Source organism: Brassica napus, chromosome A3, assembly GCF_020379485.1.
Source record: "Brassica napus cultivar Da-Ae chromosome A3, Da-Ae, whole genome shotgun sequence".
NCBI lineage: Eukaryota > Viridiplantae > Streptophyta > Magnoliopsida > Brassicales > Brassicaceae > Brassica > Brassica napus.
This window is the reverse complement of record NC_063436.1, coordinates 6,424,735-6,452,541: the sequence shown is the minus strand read 5'-3', so window position 1 is coordinate 6,452,541 and position 27,807 is coordinate 6,424,735. Positions and strand designations below refer to the sequence as shown.

The 27,807-nt window shown below is 32.8% G+C and overlaps 6 protein-coding genes across 16 annotated transcripts; 3 read left to right on the top strand and 3 right to left on the bottom strand.

The window, feature by feature from the left end:
- Nucleotides 1-474: 474 nt before the first annotated feature.
- Nucleotides 475-3,761, bottom strand: LOC106368959 (putative carbamate hydrolase RutD). Of its 10 annotated transcripts, none has more exons than XR_007334522.1 (12): nt 3,447-3,729; nt 3,176-3,359; nt 2,907-2,989; nt 2,710-2,810; nt 2,489-2,584; nt 2,167-2,220; nt 1,939-2,087; nt 1,718-1,835; nt 1,147-1,242; nt 1,011-1,055; nt 820-941; nt 475-752 (listed from the first exon to the last, which is right to left on the bottom strand). XR_007334522.1 is itself a non-coding variant. In XM_048773885.1 (12 exons), exons 1-11 carry the CDS (start codon nt 3,568-3,570, stop codon nt 859-861), a joined length of 1,125 nt encoding a protein of 374 aa, XP_048629842.1. In that variant the 5' UTR covers nt 3,571-3,729; the 3' UTR covers nt 475-752; nt 820-858. The 10 variants fall into 10 exon arrangements, 4 of the variants coding, with proteins under 4 accessions (XP_048629842.1, XP_048629834.1, XP_048629828.1 ...); XR_007334519.1 differs by having other exon boundaries at nt 475-739; nt 1,130-1,234; XM_048773885.1 differs by having other exon boundaries at nt 1,147-1,234.
- A 2,514-nt stretch (nt 3,762-6,275) lies between these two features.
- Nucleotides 6,276-8,522, top strand: LOC106441671 (putative FBD-associated F-box protein At5g53635). Of its 2 annotated transcripts, XM_048773856.1 has the most exons (4): nt 6,276-6,594; nt 6,767-7,762; nt 7,879-7,947; nt 8,058-8,522. In XM_048773856.1, exons 2-4 carry the CDS (start codon nt 6,797-6,799, stop codon nt 8,346-8,348), a joined length of 1,326 nt encoding a protein of 441 aa, XP_048629813.1. In that variant the 5' UTR covers nt 6,276-6,594; nt 6,767-6,796; the 3' UTR covers nt 8,349-8,522. The 2 variants fall into 2 exon arrangements, with proteins under 2 accessions (XP_048629813.1, XP_048629812.1); XM_048773855.1 differs by lacking the exon at nt 6,276-6,594 and having other exon boundaries at nt 6,761-7,762.
- Nucleotides 8,523-9,665: 1,143 nt separating this feature from the next.
- Nucleotides 9,666-10,682, bottom strand: LOC106441703 (F-box/kelch-repeat protein At5g03020-like). The gene has a single exon (XM_013883483.2). The coding sequence runs from the start codon at nt 10,680-10,682 to the stop codon at nt 9,666-9,668; it is 1,017 nt and encodes a 338-aa protein (XP_013738937.1).
- Nucleotides 10,683-13,748: 3,066 nt separating this feature from the next.
- LOC106441704 (dehydrogenase/reductase SDR family member FEY-like) lies at nt 13,749-17,059 on the top strand. The gene is made up of 7 exons (XM_048773852.1): nt 13,749-14,290; nt 14,413-14,539; nt 15,176-15,293; nt 15,805-15,941; nt 16,028-16,129; nt 16,215-16,307; nt 16,568-17,059. Exons 1-7 carry the CDS (start codon nt 14,067-14,069, stop codon nt 16,901-16,903), a joined length of 1,137 nt encoding a protein of 378 aa, XP_048629809.1. The 5' UTR covers nt 13,749-14,066; the 3' UTR covers nt 16,904-17,059.
- A 4,754-nt stretch (nt 17,060-21,813) lies between these two features.
- On the top strand, nt 21,814-25,283 carry LOC106437561 (probable protein phosphatase 2C 76). Its single transcript, XM_013878467.3, has 9 exons — nt 21,814-21,974; nt 22,200-22,456; nt 22,594-22,721; nt 23,174-23,272; nt 23,373-23,531; nt 23,706-23,792; nt 24,207-24,298; nt 24,442-24,516; nt 24,605-25,283. The coding sequence occupies exons 2-9, from the start codon at nt 22,221-22,223 to the stop codon at nt 24,947-24,949; spliced, it is 1,221 nt and encodes a 406-aa protein (XP_013733921.2). The 5' UTR covers nt 21,814-21,974; nt 22,200-22,220; the 3' UTR covers nt 24,950-25,283.
- Nucleotides 25,284-26,319: 1,036 nt separating this feature from the next.
- Nucleotides 26,320-27,580, bottom strand: LOC106443380 (putative cysteine-rich repeat secretory protein 17). Its single transcript, XM_013884944.3, has 2 exons — nt 27,120-27,580; nt 26,320-26,858 (listed from the first exon to the last, which is right to left on the bottom strand). The coding sequence occupies exons 1-2, from the start codon at nt 27,432-27,434 to the stop codon at nt 26,412-26,414; spliced, it is 762 nt and encodes a 253-aa protein (XP_013740398.2). The 5' UTR covers nt 27,435-27,580; the 3' UTR covers nt 26,320-26,411.
- Between the last annotated feature and the right edge of the window lie 227 nt (nt 27,581-27,807).

Here is a 27,807-nt window from a genome sequence, read left to right as displayed (position 1 = left end):
GAAAGGGGGTATATGCCGTGGGAATATTTTGCATGAATGAATATTACTTTGAGCATATCAGAATCTCTACTCATTTTGCTCTCTCTCTCTCTAAAAGCTCTTTCTAGTTTTACAGAACAAGATCATTCAACAAAGCTGTTACAAGAAAAGAAAAGAAGAAAACAAGACATCATCCACGGAAGATGATTTTTGAGCTTTGGTTTCAGACAGAAGCAGTATCAGGCATGTCCTCTTCTCATCTCTTTGTTATGTTTTCTTTGTACTTCTTATTTTTAGAACTAGCTCTTGTTTTGTAACTAGAAGCTATAACCTTCATACATGGCTTTCATATATTACAACAACATGGTGAAGATTCATGAAACATAGAATGTTTAATCAAAGACCAAGAATTTCTACTGCATTAAATTGTGTTGTTTTCTTAGTGGTTATTCTTATTCAATTATCTTAAGCGCTTAATCCTTTATAGATAGCATATAGAACTTGTAAAAAATACATGTAAAGTTTCAATTGAGATTTATTATGTCTTGTATTTTACATATTACATTTCGATCAAGGTACTAAATTACAACAAATGTTCCTTGTGAAATGATTCCTCTACACATGTATATATCAACAGTTTTGTATTATTATCATCTCTTCCATGTACAAGCAGTGGTCTCTCCTTCTCTAGCTTCTTTTTTGCAGTAAAATTATCTTTTATGTTTTCATCAGCTTGATCATTGGAGAACAGCATAATTGTCTGTACGAAAACTCTGTTTAGGATAAGTCTAGTTGCTAACGTTCTACTAGTCATAGTTAAAGCAGTGAGGAGCTTCTTACCAGTCTGACAAATTGAAATGTATGATAGGTGTGTTGTTGTTATGTGAGACAAGGCCCAACTTTGACGGGTTTGACGACCCTGAAAGCTCTTCTTGCATGCTCGAATGCCAAAACCAGAAGCCCTAAGAGGAAAAGTAGACATCGATGAAACTTTTCCATGATGAAAGATGGAGGAGAGACCGCATTCTTGCCTTCTGATGAGGTTCTAATCAATGCTATTCTCCTCGTGAAATAACCTGAAAGGAAACGTTGATATTAGTCTCAGAACAAGCTTCGAAAATGAAGAACAACGGTCTGAAAGAGTGGATACTTGTGCAACTCTTATACCGGGAGTTTCAGGTGTCAGGTTAGTCCAATCGGTTGGTGCTTTCTTCATTTCTGACGCCTTTATTAACTCCATAAGAGATTTATTAACCTGCAAAAATGATCAGTAATGCATGTTCAATCCTTTCTTCCAGGTTCTGAGGAGATATAAGAGAGATACAGACAAGAGCAAGAAAAACATTTGTTCCCTCTACCATTTATTATAGCAATGCCTATTCTTACAAAGAACTCAAGAGCCTGGTAAGTCTTTTATAGTTTGCTATCAAAACTAACAACAAGGTTTACATAACATAGTATTGATTACAAATCACAATGGTCGATCAGCTACTAAGAAGACGATTTTCTTCCAAATAGAGGCTTGTTTTCAGATTATGAAATGATTCTAGTTCCGTCTTTTATCTTTTATGATAAGTTACGGTCAAATCGGATTATGATATCCACAAACATTTACTGCAGACTATAGAAGGTTAAGGAAGCAAAGACTTGTTAGTGTTCAAGTCTTTATATAACATCAGACGCAAGAGAGACAGAGAAGTTAAAGACATGACAGTAAACAGGAACAAAAAAAGGGTACCTCATCTGTTCTCTCGTGGCTAACAAGATGACCACCATGAAGATCCACCATTCTAGCAACAGGATACAGCCTCTGTGCCAATCTTCTCGCGTGAGGTATCTGAGCAATGACATCATGTCTGCATACAAAACAATACTCAAAAATCAACCCTTGTGTACACGTAAAAGATTCTTCAAAGCATGAGATGATTCTGTATCCTAACTGCATCTGTTGTAACATACCTTCCGTGAATGACTGAGACAAGAAATCCAGCAGAGCGGATCCATTCGATCTCTGGTTTTGTGATTTTATGTAACCAGCAAGCATTAAGCTGGCCGTCAAGCCCGTTCTTGGACTGCATTCCAGTTTCTGATATTCCTTTTACGTATTGCTGCATTTGGCATCCCTCAAACATTAGTTATCTTTGATCATAATATCATTATTTCTCCGCATGAAACCAGTATGCTCACCTCATATAAAACATCTCGCCTTGTGTTAGTTCCTATTCGTTCTGCCAGAAAATCCTGCATTTATAATAACATCATCACACATACAATTTTGTAACCAATATATGATTCAACGTATCAACCAAAGCAATCATCTAGTCGCTCTTAACAACCGTACAGAGAATACAGCATCAAACTTTACATAGAAAGAAAATTGTAATAAAACATTCCTACTCCAACAATACAAGCCATTTTCCAGAACTCTATTCATCAAATCTATTAAACAACTGGTCTATGTAAATGTGGTTCTTATAGAATTTCGGCACACCACAGAGAAAACCGCCACCTGTGAATAATGTGTGTCCAAATCAACTTTAGCTCTTTGTTTAGGGGTCTTTGCCATCCAGAAACGTATCGCAATGGAAAGTGTTAGCCTGTCAAGCTGTAGCACATAAAAACAAATCACTTTTTACATATAAGAAACCAAAAAGATCCAACAACACATATGAACAAAACCATATAGCTATCAAAGAAGGAAGATTCAAGAAACAGCGCCATGTGTGTTACCTTGGGGAAACACTCGAAACCTCCACCAGTAACGTTAAGCAACGCTAGAGAAAGAACCAGTTCCGGCACCATTGCAGCTAACTTACAAGCTATCATTGCTCCTGTTTCATCAAAAAGCCACCAAGAGAACAACAGTAAGAACTAAGAAGGAAGAAAACAAACAAAAGTCACTTGAATTGTCTGGAAAAAAAACTTACCCATCGAGTGCCCAATAATGTGAGCTCTCTCCCATCCCAAATGATCCAACAAACTAATTGAATCCTTTGCCATTATAGTTGTTCTGAGAGGACACAAACAAAACCAACTTCACAATTTGTTGAATCCAAGTAAAAAGAAAGGGTCTACTCTAAAAAAAATGGAATTTTTTTAATTATATACAACTCCTCAAATTTGTAAAAAAAAATAAATAAATATAACTCCGACCAGCTCTCTAACTACAGACAGGTTCTTAAGTATAGAGACTTACGTGTAGTCAGATTTGTGGGAGGGCACGGAGCTTCGACCCATACCACGATTGTCGAAAGCGCAAACCTCCATGCCTTGGCCGATTCCACAATCATCGGAAACGTCTCCATCTTCGTCGTTGGGTTGATCCGTCCCTGTTAATCCCTTGATTTGAGGTCCCCACGATTCATGTGTTCCAGCTAAACCTGAACGAAAAAGGAGAAACCTTTAAGCATTTAAATCGAAAACCCAATTGAAATCAAGCTTTCAGAAAGAGAGAGAGAGAGTTCTACCTATGATGAGAAGAGCTTTGGTAGGACCATGACCGTACGTTCTGTAGAATATCTTGACCACCGCATTGTTCTTCAGCGTCGTCTCTGCTTCGACTTGTTCTTTCGAAACCTCGCAATACGGCATCGTTTTCTGCTCAATGATGTTTGTCTTCCTGAGAAATCTGGGTGATGTTATTCGGATTCAGCAACAGGAAGGAGAAGATGAAAAGAGAAAAAGAAAGAGACTTTTTTATTTTCTTCTTTATAGAGAGAGAGTTTGGACGGCGATGGATTGTGGGTGGAGGTTGGAACTGCCACGTAAGATTGGTCGGCTGGATGGCGAGTAATGTCTAGAAAGTCGACGGTCAAATTTTGTTAACGTCAATTATTTGTGTGCAGGGCTGGTCAAAAAATCTGGATCCTAAAAACCGAACCGAACCCGATCCGAAAAAATAGTACCAAACCCGAACCGCAATTAATTAAATATCCGAACGGGTTCAAAATTTTGGTATCTAAAGAACCGAAACCGAACCCGACCCGAACCGAAGTATCTCGGGTACCCGAATGTAACCGAAATAGATTTATATATCTAAATATATTACTTATTTTTAAATTTAATATATATTACAAACATCCAAAATATATAAGATATTTTTAAATTGTCTAAAAGACTTGAAAATATACATAAATAGTCAAAAGTAAATGTCTAAAATAACTAAAATATATTCAAAACACCAAAATGCTTGAAATATGTATTGATTTTCTATCCAAATATTCAAATCAAACCAATTTATATATTATTTTTAGGTATTTTGACATATATTATACAAATTTATATGTAATATATTATTTTGTTTTTTTAGATTTTGACAAATTTTAAGCATATAATGAATATTAAAATTTTTAAAATAATTTAAATGGTTATCCAGACCCGAACCGAACCCACAAAGATCCGAACCGAACCCGAACCGAAATTTAGAAATACCCGAATGGAGCTGAAATTTTTAAACCCGAAAACCCGAAATCCGATTAGATCCGAACCGAACCCGAATGGGTACCCGAACGTCCACCCCTATTTGTGTGTTTGAAAAATAGCACGTGTGGAAAATAATAATACTACGTCAGTCGGATTTATCCATGCAATGTTCTCCACCAAAGAAAAATATATTTGTTATTTTTGCTAGATGGATTTTTTTTTTATATTGAGAAACATTATCTACAAACATTTCAAACTATATTATTTAAAATACCTTTTTTGAGAAAATCTATTTGATGAAATAATTGTTTTTTTATTTATTAGATATCAGTATCATTTGTGGAAGCCCTTTGGTCCAGTGGTTTAACTAAGGGTTCATTAATGCTCTATATTACGAGGTTTGGGTTTTGATTCCCGGAGAAGGTGGAATTATGCGAATTAATGAAAAAAAGACTTACAAGAGATCTGCAACATGGCACAAGGAGTACCTTCAAACGTGGATCTGATAGGGCGGCTCAGATGATACAGTTAGACGTGAATTCTAATAAAACAGATAGAATTGTCAAGCTGTAAATCGTCTAATATTTTTCATAGTTTGTAATAGCAAAACAAAATCTCCCACTAGCGATGTTGTGCTGATCTTTTTCTTTTGGTGCTCAAACGCGTTTTTTTTTTTGTTCAGACCCCACTAGTTGGCCATATTTAACTCCATACAAAGGGTGCATCGAAACTTTTTTCTTTTGGGTAGTTGTTGGAATAGCGCCATTAGTTCATTACCAAGAGGCTCTACCAAATGTGATGTGGTCTTTGATTGGAACAGAGAACAATTTAGGTTTTGTGATTATTTTGTGTAAAAACAAAGATTACTATATATTTCACTCGCTCTATTATAGAGTAATTCTATTATAGAATGAACTATTGGAGCAAATTCAACTCCATAATAGAGTTACTCTATTTTAGAGTGAAATATAGAGAAAATTATAATGTTTTATTAGAGATGCCCTTATTTTTAGAGTAAAAATATTCCAATGGTAATCTATTTCCCAGTCTATAATAGTATGAAAAATATGTTTACTCCAAATATAGAGTAACTTGTTTTTTTTTTGCTCATCACTCTATTTTCTACTCTAAAATAGAGTACCATTGGAACAAACTCAAACTCTATTATATAGTTACTCTATTTTTGAGTAAAAAGTAGAGTAAACCATTGGAGATGATCTTAATAAATGTTTCTTCGTGCACACGTCGTCCTGGTGTTTCTCTGTATATTCATATACAAAAAGATACAAATTAAACATAAATAATATGATTTTTAAAAAATATTTGATTATATCACTTTAAAATAAAGTGATCCTAAACTCTTGAGTTTACAAAAATGATACTTTGCGAAGAAAACAATGCAAAAAAAAAACAATGCTTGGCGATGATAGATTCTGATTTTATAACTTCTTTATGATCACTTTTAAAATAGTTTATACATTTATAAATAATTTTCAAAACTTTTATAAAATATATAAGCTATTATATATTTTTATAAAAAGATTATAGATAGATTTAAATTTTTATAGTTTATAAATAAATGATTGCTAAAGAAAAGAAAATGACAAGAACTTTTCATTATTTACACAGTTAGTTATTATAAACAATTATATTTAATATAATTGGCAGCTTATTTTAATTAATCCTAGATTCATTTTTTCTTATCTTTAATTGAAATAAATGACAAAAAATCATCAATCAATTAAATTATAATAATTTAAATAATTTATCTTTTAATATATAGTATGATATCCTAAGAACATCATTAATATGAGATCCTGTTCAGACTATCTTCTCAAATAAGAGTTTAGTATTTTATTATCTAAATAACTTTTGATCAAGAAAAAAAAATCAAATCAGCAAAAAAAATAGCATGTGTTCATTAGTCTCAGATTATTTTTTGGGAGAGTATCTCAACCTTGATACGTTTCTATCTATGCTACCTTCTTTATTTTTCAATTTTTATTATATTATTATTATAAATACTCTCTTAAAACCCCTCATTGAGGGTGTCTTAAAAAAACATAAACTTTCAAACAAACAAAAACATAAATTAACATTTTTCTTTCAGATCAAAGCACTCTACTCTGGCTAGAAACTCCAAATTCCCAGACAATCTGAATCTTTCCTTTCTCTTCGCCAATTGTGACGGGAGTAAGTGATTTCATTTCTTTTGATCGAACATTCGGTTTTTCATCCACTTTTCTTATTACAAGAAATAAACCCTAGGCTGACTAGTCTCGTTGTGGTCTTGTTTGATTCATCTTCTAGTGAACCTTGGAATCCATCCTTATTGAAACTTTGGTTTCCAATTTTTGTTATGCAGACAAAACAGTTCAGAACAAAAGAAATATATATGGCTAGAAGAAGAAAACCGGAAGTGTGGCTTAATAATGAACTAGATAGGATAAGCGAATTGCCTGATCCTTTGATCTGTCGAGTACTTTATCATCTTCCCACAAAGGATGCTGTAAGAACGAGTGTTCTGTCCACCAGATGGAGGACTCTCTGGCTTTGGGTTCCTCGTTTAGGATTGAATTATCGAGTCTTCCAGAAAAAAGATGCCTTGGTTAATTTTGGTGACAGGTTTTTCGATTCCGACAGGGTTTCAAGCATAGACAAAGTTGAGTTAGATGTGGAGTCAAATAAAGGTGTAGATTCGAATAAAGGTGTAGATTATTACAATTCTTACGTCACACCATGGATTGATGCAGCAGTTAAGCGAAAGATCCAACATCTAGATGTTCGGACTGATCCAGATAGTCCTCATATCCCTAAATTTTGTTACAGGCGGTTTAGGGCTTATTTTCATGGGATGCCCCTAAGCCTTTATGTCTGCGAGACACTGGTATCTTTAAAACTCGATGGTGTCTTCTTGCGTGATTCAGAGTTTATTTCCTTACCTAGTCTGAGGATTTTGCACTTAATATCTATGATGAATCCCAACGAGGCCACTTTCGAGAGACTTATCTCCTCATGTCCTGTCCTTGAAGAGTTGGAAGTTGATAGCTCTCTGAATGATGACGTAAAAGTCTTTCGGGTGATCTCTAGGTCGTTGAAGAGGCTCAGTGTACAAGAATGCATGTCAGAAGTTGTGATCGATGCTCCTCGACTAGGCTTTTTGAGCATCGATTCTAGCCTATCAGGAAGCTATATGATAACCAATACTATGGATACCAATGTCAAATTTGTTATTCGCCTCGGAACTTATTTTGGGGATTTTGATGAAACAAGCATTTTATCAAACAGAAAAAGATTCTGCAATTGTCTCTCTGGCATTTCCAAGGTCAGGGATATGACGATACTTGGAGTCGGTTTGATGGTATATACAATGTTAATTCCTGTGTATATAACATGTACATATTCAATCATGAAAGTTTTTTCTAACATCCCACGTTAATTGTTTTTTCTTTTCTTGTTGCACCAAACATCATATAGGGTTATTCATGTTTGAGATGGTTACCGACCATTCTTGAGAGCTTCCCCAACCTGAAATCCCTCACCTTGGTGATGATCTGCTATATGCTATAATATTTTTTTTTCCACCTTTTAACTATGAAGATTATGCTATCTTTTTTTTTTCTTTGCATTTTAATAATCCTACGTTCTTGCCTCAGGAATGCGATGAACTTCAGTTAGAGGATATGGATGAAATCAATATTCCGTATGTGCCTCAGTGTTTGCTATCGTCTCTCGAGTTTGTTGATTTCAATGTCCCACTCTCAAGCGTTGTTGGAGAAATGAACATGGTAAGGTATATCCTCGAGAATTCGGCAATCCTCAAGAAACTCACTCTACATTTGCATAAAGATTGTTCAACAAATGATGAAATGGTTAAGAAGCTCCTCAAAATCCCTAGAGGCTCTACCAAATGTGAAGTCGTCTTCTTTGATTGGGGGAAAAAGTAGAGAACATAGTGAGTTTTTGGGATGATTTTGTGTAAAAACATTACTAGTTTCATCGGGTTGGTTGATAATGACTTTTGTTATTTTGCTATTTGGACTATTTGTTCTCTGTATCTTGTCATTATATTATTAGCCATAAAAGAACCACCACCAAAATGAAATTTGAATTTTTCATGATTAACTTGTAGCTGAAATTTATTTACAAAAACAAATAGTAATATATAATTATGGTGTTGGTGTTGGTTTTCAAGTAGTGTGTTGGTGAATTCAGTTTGTTGAAAGTCTGATACAGCTGGTGTTCAAGAAGTGAACAGAAGTCAGAGGACTAAAGGATGCTCATCTCATCGGAGAGCAACGCAAGGTTGTTTTATACTCTTGTTGTACCTACTTTGTGCTCTTGAATATATAGTTTGTTGATGTAAAGTGTAAGGCAGATACTTTTATTATGCGTTGGTAGTGTTACTGTTATGGGTACAGGCACATCAATCAGCGTCTGGGATGATCTTTGGCCCTCCCACAATGAAAAATGCAGACCAGTTGGACCAGCACCAGAAGCACATCGATCCATCAAATTAAAGTCTCATACTTATTCCTACCAAACACAACTGAGTGAGATCATGACAATTTAGAACTCATTTTACCTTTTCACAAAGAACAGATCTTGAGAATAAAACCGAGTAAGCTAGGGATACCTGACGAGCTGGTCTGGCTAAAGAATGCATCAGGAGAATACTCCACAAGATCAGGCTACTTAACATTGACACCTTTATTTGTCTTTACTCAAAAAAAAAAAAAGACTTTACATGAGTCTTCTCTCAGGTCTACTCCAAGCAGCGATGTTAGTATATATGATATATGACATGGTTTGAGATGGACCATATATCTTGGGAGCCAAAAGTCAAAATGAACTGCAATTCAATATAATTTAAAATTAAGTTTTACAATTAGCAAATATTCTACAATATTACTTATAAACCAAATAAGCCGAAACATCAAATTAACAAAAAAAATTTTCATTCAAAATATTTTAAATTATCTGAAAAAACTAAATTACCTATATGTTTTTTTATCTAAAACATTTTAATTTTATTCAAATCATCAAATGTTTGACTAGGCAAAACTAAAAAAAAATTATCTTTATCCGTTTTTTAATTATCTGAGAAAACAGAACCAAATTGAACTCGAATTTTTATTAAATATTAGCGGCTAAAACCAAAGAAAATTTCAAATTAACCGAATGGTTTCTAAATCTCTAGAACTTAAAATCAAAAACAGAATCGACTAAAAACGGAACGCTCATGCCTAAGCTAGATCAACGCATCACAGATTCACAATAGCAGAAGACAAAAGTGAAATGACTCCACCAGTTTCACTGCGGTTCATAGCATGTAAAACCTTGGACCATTCCACGACCCCATAAACCTCTTCTCTGCTTCGTATCTGAAACGAAATCTCAGCACACCAAATCTCAATCTCACTAACAAGAACACGATCATCTTCCTTTTGGTAAGAAACCCACCAAACTGTCAGTCTTCTTCCTCCGTCCGGACTCGCCACAGATAAAAAATCCGGTGGCACCGGAAACAGTCCTTCAAGTCCCTTAACTTGTCTCCACCCCATCTTGTCCCCAAGATCACACCAAGTCAAAAAACTACTCCCTAGGTGATTAACTACTCTACACAATATCTTCTCTTCAGCTATGAAGCAAGTGTTGGTTACAAAGTATCCAAAGTTTCCAAGCATGACATCCTTTTGGATATTCATCATATATGGCTCCCAAGTTCCACTCTTCGGATCATAAACCTCTCCCGAGCTCTCACGACCTCCCAACACGTAAAGTTTCCCGTCAATGAAACCGGCGGCTGCGTAACTTCCTCGAGGCACTCGCATTTCAGGGAGTTTACGCCATTTTTGATAACGACAATCGAGGAAAAACACTCTTCTGCTTCTTCTATGATTTACTAATCCGCCGATGAGGTAAATCTCTGAACCACTTGACACCACGGTCGGGGAATCTGGATGATGTTCGTAAGGAAACGAAGGGAGTTGTTTCAGTTTCTGGTCGGGACCTGGGGTGAGTGCGAACCAGCAAGGTTTAGTATGCCGACGAAATTTTAAATAGAGGTAGATGTGCTTCTCTGTTTTGTCCATTAGGGTTCGTGTTACGTCTAGCTCACGCGAAGAGAGGATTGATTTGCAACGCTTGGAGACGAGAGACAGAGATGGATGATGGATTCTCGAGATTCGGGCTAAGATATTGAGAGCGACGTCGTTTGGTAACGACCAAAACGACGACAATGTCCGAGGAGACTCCGATGGTTTCATCTCTTCCGTCATCACCGTGTTGAAAAAGTTAGGGTTTAATTGATTGTTTTTTGTGTATTTATATATAAACTTTTTTTACAATTGCGGTCGTGTTCTTTGATTCTGGTTTGGATCCGAACCGACCAAACACGGTTATTACATCAAGATGTCAATCCGTATTAAGAGTTTCTTAAAGAAAAATCTTTCAAACATTATACTAACAATTAACTAAGAAGTTTTTCTAAAGTCAATAAATTTATTCAAACTCTCAAATGAGAAAATCTTAAATATATTTTTATTTTTATTTTGAAAATCTCCAATTAATCATCAATATAATTGGTGATTTTTTTTTACAATCTACCATATACAAGAGTAAAACCATATGGCAGGTATTCATATGAAGTGTTCGAAGTTCTCATTCAACTGTGTATTATGTTGATTACATATCACCAATTTTGATTTCTGAATTGATGTTAGTCTAGTTATTGTCAATGGTTACTGTTAACAAATAACAAATATATATAGAGAAATACTTTACTATAGCATTAAAAAAGTTTTGGTCACAAAAATAGATCAGAAAGAGAAAAATGACCATAATGTTTCATTAAAAAAATAAATATACATTTATATCCGTAGGGTTAACTAATTCAAACCTTAGAGTTTAGAGTCAATGGGTGGAGATTTGAGATTGAAGTTTAAAATTTTATAAAATAAAAAATAAATATTAAAAAATTTAAAAATAAAAATTTTAAAAATAGTTTCAAAAAGTATTTTCAAAAAAAAAAATTCAAAAAAAAAATTATAAAAAACTTCAAATTTGAAAACATATAATGTAAAACTATAAATATTTTTTTTTATTATTATTATTATATCTAGGATATTAGTGTTATTTTACCTATTAAATAAAATATTTTGGTCATTTTTCTCTTTGTGATCTATTTTTGTGACCAAACTTGAAAATGATCTGGTTAAAAGAATTGTCCATATATATATGTATAATTTGTGAAATATTTTCGCCTCAAGAAAGTTGTAGAAGCTCACTTTTCTCAGTGATATGATGCTCAGAATCCAGAGCACTGTGGAAAGCTAAACACTGATGATAAGCCTATTTATTCAAATCTCAAGACTGCAAAAGCACACAAAGCCTTCAAAAGAAGCAAACAGAGAGAGTATAGGAAAAGACTATAGAGGCTCTATAGTAGATTAGTAGAGCTACTCGGTCTTCCTCTTGATGAATTGGACATGCTTATAGAAGGAGAAGAGGTTCAATGCCGTAATGGGACTCATTAAAAGTAAGTGTTTCTCACAAGTCTATTGCAAGAGAATAGCTTATTAAGAAATCTCTTCTTCTTTCCAGTGTAACACAACACATATATCTACATATAAGAGAATTGGTGTGAATTATGTAATATTTTCATTTTTGATAAATAAATCTATATTTTTTTCCTTCGTTTTTTTTCCCTTTTTGAAACCTGATAATAGTGTTTTTTTTTGGGTTTAAATATAGTGATAGCAGTTCTTTGGAGGTACATACATTACGTATACATGCATAATTGCAAATACAATCTATCTTACTGATCACATTGTCATTAACTACCAACATATTATAGTGTATCATTAAATACACATGGTTGCATTTGCATAACAACAAGGTTACTTAGAAAAGAATAATACAGAACTGCAATTCCGTGTTAAACAAAATAGATAAACAAAAAAAATCTCTAACGTGTGGCAGCCTAGACAATGAAAAAACAAGATAGCATTCAAGTCAATGTATGTTCTACGTTAGTAAATAAAATTTATTATCTATACTATACTAAAAGCTAAATATACTCACCATTTAGCATGTCCACGTAGGACTTAAAATTCAGGCCAATCAGATTGCTTCATCTCTCTACATCACCACCACACGTTTGGATCATAGAAGATGATTTTCGTTTAGTTTTTGGGCTTTTGTTTTAATCTGACCAAGCCCAGTTGAGACTAGGGATTTATTCCATTTTTGCATTATTGAAAGTCTTTTTTTTTCTTTATTGAATGTGGGAAATCAAACGCCGTAATTCTTCACAACTCACCGATTCCGGCTAATGTCTATGTAACACCTTCATTTATGTCACTTAGTCAAAGCATCTATAATATAAGTTATTTTCAATCCAATCAAAATATTGACATCAATTATTGTCCACAAATGATGATTTAATAAAATACATAATAATTTATTTACTTAATTATTTTTTCCAAGTCTCATCAAACCAAGGCCAATCAAAATAAAGAAGAATAAATCTTATGAATGGTTTCTCTTTTTTTAAGTACCAAACTTTACCTTAGATTGAAAAAGAATGATGGAAGAATTTCTAATAAAAATAGAAACAAATTATTCACAAAAATCAGTCGTAGTTAACAAAATATAGGTATAATTGACAAAAAAAAACATCTAATGTGACACTTAATGCTATATCTAAATATCATCACCACAGACAAAATATGTGCAAACTTAGAGACTAAAACAAAAGTTATTAATCAAGACGATACCAAAACAATGGAGTAATGCATCAGCTACTTAACCGCTGCCAACTAATCATCCTATCTTTTGTCTATCTTTTGTTGATTAGCCATATCATTAGAACCACATTACTAAATGCTCTCAACGGAACCAAATCACCACCCAAACAGAATCCCACAGAGCAAACTAAAAACAAAAATAAACAAATACAATTAATTAAAAAGCGTAGTATAATTAGAGAATGAAGTGGAATAACATGAAATTAATAATATTTGATCATTGACCTCCCAATTTTTTTTTAAAAAATATTAGGACAAAATAACAACCCAAAAATGAGATACATTGCATGGAGTACGAGTTCGAAAACTTGAGTGTTACTCATCCGTTTTACAAGCAAGTAAAACTATAATATTATGCCATCCAAACAATATAAACAATTAATAAGATCATCATCAAGCTAAAATTAATTTAAAATTATAAGAAGAAATTAATTAAAAATTATAAGAAAAAATAAGATCTTCATCAAGCTAAAATTAATTAAAAATTATAAGAAGAAATTTACCCGGGCGTAGCCCGGGCAAAGACCCTAGTGTACTTAATATTCTTAAGTTAAAATGACTAGTAACATTAGCTCAACCCTACACTAAACTTCTCAAACACATAATATATAAGAATAAAGAAAGGCAATTCTCTTGTAGTAAGATTAAAGATAATAGTGATAAATTAATGGCCAACTAATAACCAACTAATTATTATGGTAACGGCAAGGACGGGTTATGTATACCACACTAAGCCTGAGATGTCACATGCTTTTCATGAATCAAAATTGTTTATCCCGTTTCAACAATTTGACGCAGTAATCAATATATAATCTTTTGCTTTTCTATATCTATTTTGTGAACACCGTAGAGAAGATGAAGAGGATGATGAGTAATGAAATTGTGTCATCAAATAAGACAAAGAAGGATGGTTTAGGGTGGATGGTGTGGTTGAGAGGATGGGTTAATGTTTTGCAAGAGATTCTTTTGCAGAGAATCATGGCTTCTCACTTACACAATCCATTTCCTCTTCCTCCTTTAAACAACTTAACCTGCATTGTTACTGGCTCCACTAGTGGCATTGGCTCTGAGACCGCTAGGTATCAAATTCAGAACAAAGCTCTCTTTATTATACTTTCATATTGTTTTTTATTTTCTTTTGCTGTGCTAGAGAAAATAAGTGTAATAAGATTTACATTACACTTATCGGGTGAGGTTGCAGGCAGCTTGCAGAGGCGGGTGCTCATGTTGTTATGGCGGTAAGGAACATAAAAGCGGCTCATGAGCTGATTCAACAATGGCAGACCAAGTACTATTGTAGTGGGAAAAGACTCCCACTTAATATTCAGGTAAAATCTGATTTTTTTTTTGTGTGCAACAAGGTAAAATCTGATTAATTTCTCTATATAACATTTCTAGTATATATATGTGATCATATATACATCTGTCGTATGTATCGACAACACTGTCTCGGATCCAAAATTAATGTCGTTTTAGAGTTATTTTTTGTTTGAACACAATATATTTTTTTGTAATTTGAACGTGTATCTTTTTATAAGAAAATCTTTAACTTAACACACTAAAATTATTAAGATAAAACAATAGTATTAAGAGTCAATTTTCCTTTTTTATGGATTCATTAGAATATTCAACTTTGTTACAATTTGCGTGACAAGTGTAAAAAAGAAACTATGTGAGAAACATATAAACTAGTATAGTTGATGAAGCTGGTATTGTATGGCAATTATACATAACAATTGTAGCTTGGAGTAATTACATAGTAGTCAATAGTTAAAGTATAGTTAAGAATATTTTAGCAGTATTTCGTTAAGATCCGCATACATAGGTGTTGGAAACAATGCAAGAACTACTAATGATCCCTCTCTAATTGATGAAATTAATAATAATGAAAATAAACTTTAGCGTATTTTGTTAGCATCAAAATTGTTAATTTATTATGATAAAATGTTTTCTTTTTTCTCAAGGCTATGGAACTTGATCTCCTCTCTTTAAATTCCGTCATACGATTTAGCAATGCGTGGAACGCACGGTTATCCCCTTTGCATGTTCTGATTAACAATGCCGGCATGTTTTCTATGGGAGGTTCGTTTCTTATAACAATTTTGTATCTGTTATAAATAAGTATTTAGAGCTTCTTTCTTCATGTTGCTTATTGTTATCGTTGAGGCCACAAAGTCATATACGCTTTTGCAACATAATTTATAACCCATAGCCTCATACTCCAACTTTATGGACCCAAATTAGGTTGATGGTAGATGAAAACTCATTTAATTCAAAGGGGATAATGATTTTTTTAACACGCAAACGGGATAATGATTTAAAATTTATAATTACTAACCCTTATCATAAGGTCATGAGTCCAAGCAAGAGTTAAGTCGGCCAATGATATCATTAACAATTCCTCCTCCACCCCCCCCCCCCCCCCCCCCCCCCCCCCCCAATAAAGCAACAATATAGTTTTATAGTGTTGTTGGAATAATGTATGACGATTTGTTTTGCAATCAAATGGCATCGGATTGCCATGTTGTCTGCATATTGTCACTATAAGGTAGTGAGTGTTATTCACAGATAGCATGCATGTTGATTTTGGTAGGTGCACAAAAATTCTCAGAAGATGGATATGAACAGCACTTGCAAGTGAATCATTTGGCTCCAGCTCTGCTTTCACTGCTGCTTTTGCCTTCACTTATCCGAGCTTCTCAAAGTCGAATCACTAGTGTCAATTCTGTTGTAAGTACCATAGACAGCTCAATCAAAAATGCTATACTTAATTAGTTGTTTATGACGTTATGCTTTTTTGTGTGTTCATTTTGTAGATACACTATGTTGGCTTTGTCGATCCGAATGATCTGAATTTTCTTTCCGGTAAACGGAAGTTCTCTAGCTTGGAAGGATATTCTAGCAGCAAACTCGCTCAGGTATATTTGTAGCTATCACAAAAAAAAAATTTGACTTGAAAATGTTTTTGTATTATTGTGATTTCTTGGTCATTTCATATATCAGGTTATGTTTAACAATGTTCTATCCAAAAGACTGCCTTTGGAAACCGGCATTAGCGTCCTTTGTTTATCTCCTGGCGTTGTCCAAACAAACATTGTGAGTAGAGTACCCCTATAATAAACCTCGTTCGTTTGTATTTAGCTTGATTTTATATTTAATATATATGAATGAACCCAGAATTAATTGAAATAAAATTATTTTGCTAATAATAGAAAACGTCAAACACAAATGAGAAAATCCGTTTGTGTTTGTAATTTTCTATAATTATTTGAAAAATAAAATAGTGACCTTTCGATTACAAAAGGTAATGCAATATTTCCGTATATAGTAACATTTCCACATCTAAACTTTTGCAGACTAGGGATCTTCCAAGATTTATTCAAGATATTTACTCTGCCTTGCCTTATATCAGCTATTCACCGCAAGAAGGTTGTAGAAGTTCAGTTTTCTCAGCCACAGATTCTCAGATTCAAATATACTGTGAAAAGTTAAAAACCGATAAAAAATCCGTTTGCGCATTCATATCACAAAGTTGTCAACCAACAAATTCTTCAGAAGAAACTCACAATGTAGAAACTTCGAGCAAAGTTTGGGAAAAGGCAATAGAGTTAATTGGTCTTCCTCTTAATTCATTGGAAAGGCTTATAGAAGGAGAAGAGGTCCCATGTCGTTATGGGAATCCTTATCAATAAATTTGTATGTGATTAGACTAAGAACCCAATGTTGTAGTATTATCTGACTATTATGCTCTGACCACTAGAAAATCTCGAATAAAGGTTATGTGTAATGACAGTGTGATGGTGTTTGCTCATGGAAGACATCAGATGCAAATACGTGGGCTTAGAAAATGGACTTGTGTTTGATCCAAAAAAAAAAAAAAGACTTGCGTTGGGTTTGTGTTAATACTTTCCCACAGATTTGGTGCCGGATGCTATCAAGATGACGAGCTTGAATGCAAATAGAAATGGTTTTGAGAAGGGCATGAAAAACTATAATGTAGGTAGATAACTCAATATTCACCATGAAGAACAACACTAGTGTGAAATCAAATATTACACATTTTAGAAGTTGAAATACTTTATTTTCAATGTTTTAATTCTTTGAAATTATACCCCAAAAAAATTATTGTGTTCTTTCTACTTGAACCTGCACACGTCATGTTATCATAAATAAAACAAAAGGGAGATCTAACATTTTAAAGGTATTAGTTCCATATCTTATGATATTTTGATTTTTGAAAAGGGAGATCTAACATTTTAAAGGTATTAGTTCCATATCTTATGATATTTTGATTTTTGAAAATTATTGTAAACAATAAAATGAAAAAGACGATTTGTTAGCAATTAGATTAGAAAGTTGATTAATATAAAGTGAGGTTAATCAAATGAAAAAAGAATCTCTACTAATAAAAGGGACCTTTTGAGGCTCCACAGAGCGTCCACATCAGCAAAAAAAACTTCTCTCGAAAGATGACACGTGGCATAAAATATAATTTTACATTTTAATATTACAAATTTTTGAAAATTATAACTAATATGTAAACATACAATACAAAAAATTGAAAAACTACATTAAACATATGTAAGATTACCATTTTTCACTTAAAAAAAAGACGGCTTATCTCCATAATGTAACATTACCGTTTTATAAAAAAAAACAAAAAACATTATATATAATTTCAAAAATAATAAATATATGTAAACATACAACATAAAAAATAGAAATACTACATTAAACATATGTAAGATTACCATTTTACATTTTTATTTAAAAATAATAATATGTAAACATACAACATAAAAAATGGAAAAACTACATTAATTAAACATATGTAAGATTACCATTTTTCACTAAAAAAAGACGGCTTATCTCCATAATGTAATATTAGTAAAAAAACATTATATATAATTTTGAAAATAATAAATAATATGTAAACATACAACATAAAAATGGAAATACTACATTAAACATATGTAAGATTACCATTTTACTTTTAAAAATAACAATTCTCTACTAATAAAAGGGACCTTTTGAGGCTCCACAGAGCGTCCACATCAGCAAAAAAAACTTCTCTCGAAAGATGACACGTGGCATAAAATATAATCTCTACTAATAAAAGGGACCTTTTGAGGCTCCACAGAGCGTCCACATCAGCAAAAAAAACTTCTCTCGAAAGATGACACGTGGCATAAAATATAATTTTACATTTTAATATTACAAATTTTTGAAAATTATAACTAATATGTAAACATACAATACAAAAAATTGAAAAACTACATTAAACATATGTAAGATTACCATTTTTCACTTAAAAAAAAGACGGCTTATCTCCATAATGTAACATTACCGTTTTATAAAAAAAAACAAAAAACATTATATATAATTTCAAAAATAATAAATATATGTAAACATACAACATAAAAAATAGAAATACTACATTAAACATATGTAAGATTACCATTTTACATTTTTATTTAAAAATAATAATATGTAAACATACAACATAAAAAATGGAAAAACTACATTAATTAAACATATGTAAGATTACCATTTTTCACTAAAAAAAGACGGCTTATCTCCATAATGTAATATTAGTAAAAAAACATTATATATAATTTTGAAAATAATAAATAATATGTAAACATACAACATAAAAATGGAAATACTACATTAAACATATGTAAGATTACCATTTTACTTTTAAAAATAACAATAATATGTAAACACTCAACATAAAAAAAAATAGAAAAACTACATTAAACATATGTAAGATTACAATTTTCACTAAAAAAACGGCTTATCTCCATAATGTAACATTACCATTATATAAAAAAAAGAAAAAAAACATAAATATAACTATTTGACTATTTGTCCAAGTTCTTCTATTAAACATTGCCGCTTTACACTAAAAATGAAAAAATACATTAATATTTAAACATCTATCTTAAAATATAAAATATATAAATTAACTAAATTAACTAAATATAAAGTATAATAAAGAGAAATACTCAATATATAGAAAAATAAATAATAAGTAAATATTATAAATATACAAATTATATATACAATAATAAGTAAATGCACAATTTATAAAAAATGGAAAGAGTATATTAAATATTAAACATCTATCTTAAAATATAAAATATAGATATTAAGTAAATAGAAAGTATAAGAAAAAGAAATACACAACTTAAAAACAATGGAAAAAGTATATTAAGATTTAAGCATCCATCTTAAAATGTAAAATATAGATATTACGCAAATAGAAAGTATAAGAAAAGGAAATACACAATTTAAAAAATGGACAAAGTACATTAGTATTTAAACATCTATCTTAAAATGTAAATCTATCTTAAAATATAAAATTATTAGTAAATAGAAAGTATAAGAAATAGAAATACACAATATAAAAAAATAAGTAAATATATAATATAAGTAAATACCCAATTTAAAAAATGGAAAATTACATTAAGTTTTAAAAATATATCTTAAAATTTAAAATATAGATATTACGTAAATAGAAAGTATAACAAATGAAAATATACAATTTAAAAAAAATGAAAAATGTACATTAAGATTTAAACATCTATATTAAAATGTAAAATAGAGATATTAAGTAAATAAAAAGTACAAGAAATAGAAATACATATACAGGAAAATAAATAATAAGTAAATAATGTAAATATATAATATATGAATTATATATATAATAATAAGTAAATACACAACAAAATTTAAAAAATGGAAAAAGTTCATTAAGCATTAATCATCTATCTTAAAATGTAAAATATATAATATAAGGAAATACACAATTTAAAAAAATGGAAAAAGTACATTAAGATTTAAATATCTATTTTAAAATATAAAATATAGATATTACGTAAAAAAAATAAGAAATGGAAATAAACATTTAAAAAAATGGAAAAAGTATATTAAGATTTAAACATCTATCTTAAAATGTACATCTATCTTAAAATGGTAATAAATTATATAAAAATGGAAATATCACATTTAAAAAAAAAGTATAGTTTTACATCAAGAAAGTCTCTATAAAATCCATTATACCATCAGCATCAACCTCACACTATCAAGAAAAGCTTCAAAGCACTCGAGCAAAAAAATGGTTCTACCATTAACTTTTGCCGTCCCAAAAACTTTTAATGACTTTGAAGGAGATTTTTTATAAGAACGAACTTTTTATTAGGTGGATTCATTGTTGGGAACCCTGCAACTTCCAAAGGCAAACTTATTCATGGGAATTGAATTGTTTTTCATAGACTCAAAGGTATTCTTATAAATTTAAATTAATCTAATCCATAATTTTATTGTTACTATTCATACTAACTCTTTCATGATCAAACCATTACAGTTAATATCCATTCAAGCGTTTATCCCGGAACACTTCCTTCATCGCCGAATCAGGTATTAGTTCATGTTGGTTTAGTATTGTTTTTGGTTTATTAACAGGTTTAGGATGGTCCTATTGTAAATATAATTTAAGTTGATTTAGCATATATTATGCTTAAAATAACTTAAATTAAATAATAGTAATTATGCTTAAAATATAATTGTAGAGAGTTTTCAAATATAGTTTACAGAACATTATAGGTGATGAATTTAATTTATTAAATTCATTTATTACTTCAAACTAAGTTTTTTTTTAAACATACTGAGTTATAAATATCAATGATGGATTGATGAGTATAATATGAAGACAAAAATATAATTATTTGATTTTCAAGATAAGAAATTCAGCTTTTATTCAGTTACTCAATATATAACATCTTAAATTATTTTTTAAAACATACACATAATTTATATATATAGATTAATCTTCCAAACTTAAACTATTATATTATATATGGATAATGTTTTTAAATAAAAATAATTTCTGATTTAAATAAAAACAACAAATGGTTATTTTTAAATAATGGATGTAATTTACATTATACTATCATTTAACAAGTATTAGATACGTTTTGATATATCATTATTTTCTATTTCCAGAAAACAATAAATTGTTAAACATCAATATCATCAAGGTTAAGTATACGAACAAAAAAATTCAAACATCACAAAAAAAATATTTACATAAACATTATAATACAATAATTTAATCAAAAAATACAATTCAAAAAGAGAATATTCAAAAGAATAGTTATATACTTAATATTTGAAAATCAAAGATATTTTTGCTAAAATTGTACTTACATGGCCAAGGAGATCGACCATCTTTTTACGGATCGATCGATTGTTGAGCATGTGATCGATCCGAAAATACTCTGCAGTTTAATTAAATATCTAAAACATTTATTCCAACACTCAACCGATAGTTTTGCTAAATATGATAATTAGATAGCCAACAAAATTACAAATAAATATTTAAATAGTAAAAATATGTTAATTGAACGTGTTAAAATTTAAAATAAATTTTAATTATGACATGCATCTTAAGATTTATAAAAAATATATATCATAACCTAAATATAAATAATTTAACAACTTAAATTAGAAAAAAATAAAAATCCCGGGCGTAGCCCGGTTTAATCCCTAGTCCTTAAAAAAACTACTAACTAACTAAATAAATAAAAATCTAAAATGCATGAGTACTAGTGCCACGTTGCCGCTTCTGTTCGGTGCTCTCTCTCTCTCTCTCTCTATCTATCTCCTCCTCTCTTGGATTCTCTCAGATTCCATGGAAGCTCCCAAAAGCTGATTCGTGCAATCAATTCGCTCCCTCCATCTCTCAGATTCCGATCCGTGGTGCGTCTTCTCCGATCCGATTCGATTCTTTGTCACACCTCTGAGAATCCTAGGATCCGTTGATTTGATTTGATTTGATTTTGTTTTCGTACTTTGATCCGTCTCGCTCGCTCAGATTTGTTGAATCGGATTGTTTAGGAACTAAGATTTGGATCGCCACTGTTCAATGATTCGCTAATCGAATTCGTTTAGAGATCTGATATTTTTTTTTGTTCGTTGTGCAAGCTTCTACATTGGACCTGCCTGATGGTATGCAGCAGTCTCATTGTTCAGGCTGGTCGTACTCGTATCGGGGTGTTTGCTCAAGGAAGACATCAGCTTAACAATTTTAACAAGACGTTGAGTGTTGGTTTCGGGTTTAGAACCACTGCAGCAAAGATGATGATGGTTGATTCTTCTGCCGGAGAGAAACGAGTTGAGATGTTTGATATCCCCAAGGAGAAAGTTGATGACGGCGGGTACATTGGTGGTGGCTGGAAAAAGTTAGTATTTTTCCACTATATGTTGAAGCTTCATACTGTTGTGTAGGCAATAATGTGGCTTTGGACCAATGTTTTCTACTCTCTTTATATTTGTTTTTTTTTTAGTATTACTTAATAAGGGTTATGTGTGATGACAGTGATGATGGAAGCTTGAGCTGTGGGTACTGTAGTTTCAGAGGGAAAAGGTCTACCATGGAAGACTTCTATGATGTCAAAGCGTTTAAGATGGAAGGCCAAACAGTTTGCATGTTTGGTATATTTGATGGTTAGTTTCTATATTGTACCTTTCTTTTTCTTCTGGTATATCGAAAAATAAGTGTTAGCGTTGAATTGTGGAATATATTTGATCTGTGTTGGAAGTAGTCTGTTTTTTTTTCAACTTGTCGTATCACTAGTGTATCCATCGCAATGTAGACATGGCTCAGCTGAAGCATTGTCCCTCTTCATTTGCTAATATAGGTTGTTCGTTCTACATAGAACTGGCCATACCGTATGTAATATGCCTACTATCTGCCTTAGATAGAGTCTGTATTTGTACATCCTTATGCTGTTTCTGGGTTTTCTTTTAGGCTGTTTAGGAATTTAATGTCTGCAGTGTACAGTCAACCTCTCCGTCTGCTTATATTTTATACTGAGCTGCAGAAGCATATATGTAATGTATCTTTGATTTGATCTTTAGTTTCCCTCCTCTAACTTCTGAAACCTTACTCATCACAGGTCATGGTGGTTCACGTGCTGCTGAGTACCTGAAAAAACACCTCTTTAGCAATCTTATGACGCATCCACAATTTTTGACAGACACCAAGCTGGCTCTAAGTACGTTCCATATCTCTGGACATAATATTTTGTTGGAATTCTCAGAAGTATGAGCTCATACTGCTCATCGGTTCACCCTCTAACTTGATGAATTTCGCAGGTGAGACATACAAACAAACTGATGTAGCATTCCTCGAGTCTGAAAAGGATACTTACAGAGATGATGGATCCACAGCATCTGCTGCTGTCTTGGTGGGGAACCATTTGTATGTTGCAAATGTTGGAGACTCACGAACAATTGTTTCTAAAGCTGGGAAAGGTCAGTGGTTCGCTGTGATCTAAAATAATGTGACATATCGTTTTAAAGATAATTTGAGAGCTTCTATAAAAAAAATGAATAAATAATGAATAAATTCTTATGATTTGTCAGAAGCCTTTGATGTTTTCTTTTCACAAGAACACTTTCTCAAACTTAGTGTTTTATGTTTTACAGCAATCGCACTATCTGATGACCATAAGCCAAATAGAAGTGACGAAAGAAAGCGAATTGAAAGCGCTGGTGGTGTTATCATGTGGGCAGGTAATCTAATATTATAAAAAAAAAACCATCCCTCTCTCTTGTGTCCCCCCTAATTGGTTGCTTGCTTCTGAACATGACATAGCTAAATTGTAGAGTCTTCCCTTCTGAGTTACAGTTAGATCACTAGCTACTCAAAATGCTGTGATAATTCCTTCACGAATTTCAGTAATACAATGTCGTTGCTGGTTTTTGCCCTCTGCTTTTAGGTCTAATACTATTATTAAGTTGGAGGGAACACTGACCCACAAACCATTTTCTTATGGAGGCATTCTATATCTCCGGTTATTCACGCTTTAAACAATCACTGTCAGGGACTGAACTAGTAGTCTTGAGGCCTGTCCTTTTAGTATCTTCCCCTAGATCTCTTTGTCAGCCTGAGTTTTGAAGTAATATCATCTGGATTTGCCTTGTCAGGAACATGGAGGGTAGGTGGAGTACTGGCAATGTCCAGGGCCTTTGGAAACAGAATGCTGAAGCAATTCGTTATTGCTGAACCCGAGATTCAAGTAACCGCTTCTAACTCCAGCATAATGCTATCCCCCGAGGGTGTTATGTTTGTTCTCCTAGTCTCCGTACTATCAACCCATGTGTGATCCTTGAGTGTTGAGTTTTTGTGAACACATTTATTTGTCTATGTTTATTTATTCAGGATCTAGAGATTGATCACGAGGCCGAGTTTCTTGTTCTCGCAAGCGACGGTTTATGGGATGTGGTACCAAATGAGGTATGACTCACATATAAACTCCTCCCTGTACCTGTTGTTGGATTGTTGACGAGTTTTGAATGTGTTATATTCTCCGCTTTGGATTCAGGATGCGGTATCCCTTACTCAGAGTGAGGAGGAGCCTGTGACAGCTGCCCGCAAGTTAACCGACACTGCCTTCGCTCGTGGCAGCGCAGACAACATCACTTGCATTGTTGTTAAATTCCGTCATGATAAGACCGAATCCCAACCAAACCCCGAGGCTGAAGCAGAACCTGAACCTGAACCTGAAAGGAACCCTGAAGATGAAATCCAAACCGAATCATCAAACCCCAGCGATGAAATGGAAACCGAATCAATCCCCAAAGCTGAAGCGGAACCGGTTCCTGAGGCTATACCGGAACCAAAACAGGAAACCGAACCAGAGACCAAGGGTGAGAAAGCTGGTGAGTAATGGTCAGCCAGGGGAGAAAAAAAAGATGCTGTTGGGGTCGAAACTGAGGCATGTGCAGAGAGACAGATAAATATTAAAATTGATTTAGTAGTTTGTGTGCTTTGTTGGCTACCTGTAACGTGTGAGAATTTTAATTATTTTGGTTTTGTGTTGCATATTGCACATGCCTGTCTGCCTTAAGGACGGCTACGCTTTGACCTGCCCTCAGATTTTTGTCTATTCATTTTGCTCTATTCTGTTTGGTTGTGCTTTCTCACACCAAAAAAAGAACACACCGTTTGTTCTGTTTCTCCCACTTATTTATATCTTATTATCCAATAAACAATGTTTTGTAGTTGCTTTCTCATTCCTCTGCCTTGCCGATACTGTGTATCACCCTTGAACTGCGTCTCCCCCACAGAGTACAATGCTGTTGACCGCAGCTAGGGCAGTAGCAAAGCAGTCGTGGCACTTTGGGTTTTTAGGAGTCGCCGCGGCACTGGAGTAGAGCGGATAAAGTAGAACCGCCGAACAGGGTGAAACCTTTATTATCTCTACTGTCCACATATAAGATTCCGATGGTAGTATTTAAAAGTTCCTCGTACTTACTTCCCGGCTTGTATTTTCCTTGACTAACCAAGCATTTGTGGTTTACATACGCATTGGTCGTGTTTAAAGATAATTCACTGCTTATAAGGAGAAGTTGTATGGCTAAGACACGGATTAAAAGGAGGCGTTTTAATACAGACGATGAAAGAGTACATTGTTTTGGATGATTTTTCTCAAAGAGTTTTTTTTCGAGATGATTAGTTGGGACTAATGTTTATGTACGAGAATCAGAGGGATTTGGACTGAACTGACATATACTTTTTTTATATACACTATATTGTTTATTGGACTGAAATGAAGGAATTCATTTCTTAATTTATTACTACCAGATTCTTGTTTTTTAGGTAACATAAGATTCGTGTCAAAAAAAGGTAACATAAGATTAATATTCCAAAACACAGGTATATTTCTATACTATTAACATATTGATCATTCCTAACTGTCTAGAGAAGTTGCGCTTAAGTGATTCGTCGTTATATTGCTTTCTTGTCACAACTCACAAAAACACCATGATGATGTGAGTTGTCATGTGATGTTTTTGTATGGATGTATTAATTAAATGCCTTATTGGCTCCGATCCAGGATCATCATATATCTCAATCTAATATGAGAAAGAATCTAAAAGACATTTAAAATTTTGACTAAATATAATTGATAAAATCATAAGAAATAGAATGTTACTGTTAAAGAAACAGGAGAGAAGACAATGATTCAAGCATATAACAACACAATAGGAAATTATTCTTTTATTGTCACTATTTTGTTGTTAATTTTATTCTTTAAAAATTCATTCAAAAGAGTAGCACTTGATGTAACATAAACTTTTGATTGAAAAAAAGAAAGAAAGCAAAAAGTTAAATATTTATTTAGCTCATTAAATATTCCGGACGGGCTCGGCAATAAACGGGTAAAACTCCAACCTAAAACTACAGCTACAACCAACAGCTCTCCCTCCTCGTCTATCATTCAAGCAATCTTGAAAATGCAAGCTAATAAACGACACACACTCCTGACAAGCTTTTGGCGATAAGCCTTTCGTACACTGTACCATTCCATACAGCATATCACCCTTGTACCGCTTTTCTCCCACAGAGTACAGTGTGTAATTATCTCCACTGGTGGCAGACTTCGTCAGATCGTCAATTAGAGTATTCCAAGCAATCATAAACGAGATTACATTTCCTTCCACCTTCTTCGCGTTGGACATACAAAAGTTATTGTCGTAATCGATCTTCCCAATAGAATTGAAGGATGAAATCGCGAGAAGACATTGATCATACCATATTATCCTCCCCTTGTACCAAGGACATCGCCTACTAAGCTGCAATATACATTTTAAATATCCACACCACAATCAACAACGAGATTGCACAAGACTAATTAACATATAATACATGGTTTCTTTTTTTTTTGGTTGACCAGGAGTAGTTGAGTTGAAGTTAAACTAATTATCAGGGAGACAATATATAGTCCGGGCCGGATAAAAGTAGTTTGTTGTTGTCTTATGCTAAAATGTAATCAAAAGCTGTGCGCAGATTTCTTTTTAAAAAAATTTAAAAAGATAATGAATATGTGATATTACCGCAGAGAGTGCGGTTGCAAAGCAGTCGTGGCACTTGGGCCCGTAGGAGTCGCCACGGCACTGGATGATAGCGGAAAAAGTAGAATCGCCGATCCCGTCATAACCTTTGTAACTGCCTGAATAGAACATTTTGAGGGTTCTTTTTAAACGGTCCTCGTACTTACTTCCCGGCTTGTATTTTCCTTGATTAACCAAGCATTTGTGGTTGAGATAGGCATTGGTCGTGTTTAAGGACAAGTCGCTGTTTATCAGAAGTGGTTGTATGGCTAAGACGTGGATCAAAATGAGGCGTTTTATTACAGAAGATGAGTACATTGTTTTGGATGGTTTTTCTCAAAGTAGGTTTTTATAGTAGATGGTTCGTTGGGATTGATGTTGCATGAGACACCGTGGGGTTTGGATACTGACGAGATATATGATGCTTATATATATTTCTTTATCGTTTTTGGTTACCCAATACAAGTTTGTTTGAAAAGGTCAGTTTTTAGAAAACAAAGTTTACACTTTGAGAAAAGTTGAAGGTTGAGACTTATTTGCGGCGACAAAAAGGCCGACGAAAATGTAAAAAGTTCAGAGGTGTGACTTTAGTTCACACGATTCGTATGCCAATCTGAAATGGAGGGTGTCATTTGTTAATTTATTATTACCAGATTCTTGCTTTTTAGGTAATTTAAGATAAGATTCCAAG

Excerpts from the sequence above, each read along its gene's own strand:
- LOC106441703 (XM_013883483.2), bottom strand. The coding sequence starts at position 10,682 with ATGACGGAAGAGATGAAACCATCGGAGTCTCCTCGGACATTGTCGTCG.
- LOC106441704 (XM_048773852.1), top strand. The coding sequence starts at position 14,067 with ATGAAGAGGATGATGAGTAATGAAATTGTGTCATCAAATAAGACAAAG. Across the intron at positions 15,294-15,804 it reads CGGCATGTTTTCTATGGGAG|GTGCACAAAAATTCTCAGAA; the intron begins GTTCGTTTCTTA and ends TGATTTTGGTAG. Across the intron at positions 16,130-16,214 it reads CTAGCAGCAAACTCGCTCAG|GTTATGTTTAACAATGTTCT; the intron begins GTATATTTGTAG and ends TTCATATATCAG.
- LOC106437561 (XM_013878467.3), top strand. The coding sequence starts at position 22,221 with ATGGTATGCAGCAGTCTCATTGTTCAGGCTGGTCGTACTCGTATCGGG. Across the intron at positions 22,722-23,173 it reads CATGTTTGGTATATTTGATG|GTCATGGTGGTTCACGTGCT; the intron begins GTTAGTTTCTAT and ends TACTCATCACAG. Across the intron at positions 23,793-24,206 it reads TGGTGTTATCATGTGGGCAG|GAACATGGAGGGTAGGTGGA; the intron begins GTAATCTAATAT and ends TTGCCTTGTCAG.
- LOC106443380 (XM_013884944.3), bottom strand. The coding sequence starts at position 27,434 with ATGTACTCATCTTCTGTAATAAAACGCCTCATTTTGATCCACGTCTTA. Across the intron at positions 26,859-27,119 it reads TTGCAACCGCACTCTCTGCG|CTTAGTAGGCGATGTCCTTG; the intron begins GTAATATCACAT and ends TGTATATTGCAG.
- LOC106441671 (XM_048773855.1), top strand. The coding sequence starts at position 6,761 with ATGCAGACAAAACAGTTCAGAACAAAAGAAATATATATGGCTAGAAGA. Across the intron at positions 7,763-7,878 it reads TACTTGGAGTCGGTTTGATG|GGTTATTCATGTTTGAGATG; the intron begins GTATATACAATG and ends AACATCATATAG. Across the intron at positions 7,948-8,057 it reads ACCTGAAATCCCTCACCTTG|GAATGCGATGAACTTCAGTT; the intron begins GTGATGATCTGC and ends TTCTTGCCTCAG.
- LOC106368959 (XM_048773871.1), bottom strand. The coding sequence starts at position 3,570 with ATGCCGTATTGCGAGGTTTCGAAAGAACAAGTCGAAGCAGAGACGACG. Across the intron at positions 3,360-3,446 it reads CAAAGCTCTTCTCATCATAG|GTTTAGCTGGAACACATGAA; the intron begins GTAGAACTCTCT and ends TTTTTCGTTCAG. Across the intron at positions 1,056-1,146 it reads CCTGACACCTGAAACTCCCG|GTTATTTCACGAGGAGAATA; the intron begins GTATAAGAGTTG and ends GTTTCCTTTCAG.